The sequence below is a fragment of the Bison bison genome, unplaced genomic scaffold (genome assembly GCF_000754665.1).
Source record: "Bison bison bison isolate TAMUID 2011002044 unplaced genomic scaffold, Bison_UMD1.0 scf7180017864371, whole genome shotgun sequence".
Lineage (NCBI taxonomy): Eukaryota > Metazoa > Chordata > Mammalia > Artiodactyla > Bovidae > Bison > Bison bison.
Window position 1 is genome coordinate 11731218 of NW_011494943.1, and position 3011 is coordinate 11734228.

The window sequence follows — 3011 nt, forward strand, 5'->3', positions numbered from 1 at the left end:
GGGAGGTGAGTCCCCAGAGGAGGAGCCTCCCCTTTGCTGCCCTCTAGCTCCCTTGCCCAGCCCTTCCAGGATAGGTCTCTACCCTTCTCAAGGCAAGGCTGGTTCAGGGCTCCAGGCTGTCACACCTCCAGGGAGTGTCCTGACTGGGGGAAGGAAGGACAGGGCCTCAGGGAGGCTGGCTGGTTTTCTAGCCATGAAAGCAAGAACAGCAGCCTGTGCAAGGGTTGGGGAGGAGGCTCAGAGTGCCTTCCCTGTGGGTGGGGGGGTACAGCAAGGGGGCACAAGTGTCACAGGGCTCGTCCAGGCCCAGGCCGGAACAGAGGGCCATTCCCTCTGCTTGGGGTCTAGGGCCCAAGCTGGGGAACTGCAGGGCCAGGCAGGAAACGTCGGGGTGGGGGCACAGATTGAGAGCAAAGCTGGGCTGGGTACCCCACACCTGGCCTCGAGGAGCCTCCATCCCCACCACCCCAGGCCCAAGACCAGGAGAGACGAGTCAGGGTCACGCAAAGTATTAAAAGACACCTCTTTACTGTTACCACGCAGCCTCAGTGTCCCGCAGGGTAGCCGCAGCCTGTGACAGCCGGTGGTCACTTGGCGCTCGGAAATGGCCGCCTGCACTGCTCCAGCAGCTCCTCCAGGTGGTCAGCCCGCTTCATCGCAGCCTACAACACCCGGTGCACCCTGGTCAGGCCAGGGCCACCCCACCCCACCCCTCAGGCAGGCCAGCAGTGGGCACCCACCTGGTGCTGCTTCCGGAGGCTGCTCACAGCCTCCTCCTTCTTTGCCAGGGCCATCTTCACCCTGCGGGGGAGTGCACGGGGTGCTTCAGTGCAGTGGCCGAGCCAGACCCCCAGGCCAGCCTGTAGCTGAGCGCACCAGGGTGGGTGGTGGGAGATCTCCACCCCCACCCCACTCCCACCAAAGAGCAGGAGGAGCTATTGTCTGGCCCAGCCCATCCCAGTCCTGCTGACTGGGCACTGCGCGGCCTGGAGGAGCTGACAACAGGATCTGTGACCCCACAGCTGACCCCATGTGAAGCCACGCCCTTTGGGAAGGGCTCCCTGCTGAGAGGAGGCCAGGAAGCCTCCACCACATGCCTGCCTCAAAGAGCACCCACGGAGCAGGGGTGAGAGGCCAGAGACCTGGGAAGGACTAAGGGATAGCTGGTGGGGAGGGGAGGAGGGGTCAGCCTATTTGCACAGCACCCACTCCACCCGGTCCCAAGGGGCCAAGGGCCAGGGAGCTCCTCTCTGGACACCCACAGGTGGGGCACCTGCCCTGGTTTGGGATGGCTGGCTTCCTCCCAGGCCCTGGGGCCAGCATCACACAGAGAGGACAACCGAGCCTCAAGCAGGGAGCCCCTGGCTGCGGCTGATGGACGCATTCCGCATCAGTGAGAAGGAGGGAGCGCAGCCGTTCACTGTCCTTGGCCCAGCATCCTCTTTGGAGCCACAGGGTCCTGTCTGCCTTCCCCAGCCCTGTGCTCCCCAGGACCGCTGTCAACCCAGGAGCCCACCTCCCATGAACCTCCTCCAGCTCTGCTTGCTTCTCCCGTGTGAGCTGCTCCAGCTCCAGCCGCTGGCGGGCCCGCAGCTCAGCCAGCTCGGGCTTGGTCTGCCGGTTCTCCTCCTCGGATGTCGCCAGCCGGTCAGCGAACTCCTGGCGAAGGACCTGGGCGAGGCTGCTGCGCTCGCCAGTCAGCTGCTCATTCACCTGAGGGACATGGGGGACGACAGGGACAGTGTGAGTGGATGGCGGGGGCTGGGGGCCAGGGGTCAGGTGCCTGATCCACCTGCTCACCGCCTTCACGTCTGCCAGCTCCTTTTCCTTCTGTCGCACCAGGCCCTGCAGACGCACATTCTCCCCTTCTGCCTCCCCGAGGCGCCCCTTCAGTTCCGCACACCGCTCCTGGAGCTTCCGCTCCGACTGCTCCAGCTCCGAGAGCTCCGCCTCGTACTTATCCCGGAGGCGCTTGACCCTGGTGGCGGGAGAAGCTGGGTCAGGGGCAGCCCTGTGGCCCATCTCTGGGCCTTGCTCTGGGCTTCTTGGGGCCTCACCGGTTCTCCGCAGCCCGTTCACTCTCCTCCCTGGCCTGTGTCATGTCAGCCTCCAGCCGGTGGATAACCAGCTCAATCTCCTTGTCCCGGCCTTTCCGGATCTCCTCCTTTAGCTCCCGTTCCCGGTTCAGCAACCATGCTTCCTGCAGGGGAGGCACACGGGGGCTGGGGGAGCTGGCTGAGGGTGGTGGAGTATGCTGAGGACCTCACCTGTCCTCAGGGGTGAGGGCCATGCCCTGTCATCAGGACCCAGCACGGGACCCAGCAGGGGCCTGAGTGGGAACTGTCAGCACAGCCTAGTTCTTCTCCCACTCAGAGACCGTGTCTTCTGCCAAACTGATCCTGACAAAAGAAGGGACCTCATCTGGCTGCTGAGGGCAGGGTGGGGCACCCACACGGCCAGGGGCCCCCACCCGGGAATAAGAGCATCAACGGGGCAGCCTCTTGGAAGGCAACCTGGAAATCCCATCTAGCTGAACACACCACGCCCTCTGACTCAGCCAAGTCTGGGAACGTATCCCACAGATATGAGGACCCCTCCATGCGTGGCTGTGGGAAGGGGACAGGGTGGCCACTGGGCCACACTCAGGCTTTGTCCCCTAGCTGATGGCTCGTGTGGCCCCTGTGTTCCTCTCCACCACCACCTCCTTTCAGGACAGGAGAGCGTGGTGCCACAGCCTATCTGGACATTGGCATGAGAGAATAAGGGGAGACCTGCTCTCAAGTGGGCCCCTCACACTGGTTGTGGGTCAGCCTGTCAACTTTCAGAACAGTCACCACCATCCTCTGGGGTCCACTCCAGCCCCCCAGTCTCTCCCATGCCCAGCTAGAAGTTCACTCAACTATGGCCAGAATCACACCGCCAACCCCAGGCAGCCAGAACCCATACCCGCCCAAGGGGAGGCCACCGATGTAGGGCCTACAGGCCTGCTTTGAGTCTGGGCAGGAGGGGAG

At 63.8% G+C, this 3011-nt stretch overlaps 1 protein-coding gene across 3 annotated transcripts in view; it reads right to left on the reverse strand.

Annotated features, from left to right (window-relative positions):
- Positions 1 to 498: 498 nt before the first annotated feature.
- The window catches only part of CEP131 (centrosomal protein 131kDa), a 16603-nt gene continuing 14090 nt past the window's right edge, over positions 499 to 3011 (reverse strand). For all 3 annotated transcript variants that reach the window (XM_010856306.1, XM_010856303.1, XM_010856305.1), the window contains 5 exons: positions 2058 to 2200; positions 1801 to 1978; positions 1517 to 1713; positions 741 to 801; positions 499 to 662 (listed from right to left, as the gene is read on the reverse strand). In XM_010856306.1, coding sequence (XP_010854608.1) covers positions 588 to 662; positions 741 to 801; positions 1517 to 1713; positions 1801 to 1978; positions 2058 to 2200 — 654 coding nt within the window. In that variant the 3' untranslated portion in view covers positions 499 to 587. The remainder of the gene's footprint in view (positions 663 to 740; positions 802 to 1516; positions 1714 to 1800; positions 1979 to 2057; positions 2201 to 3011) is intronic.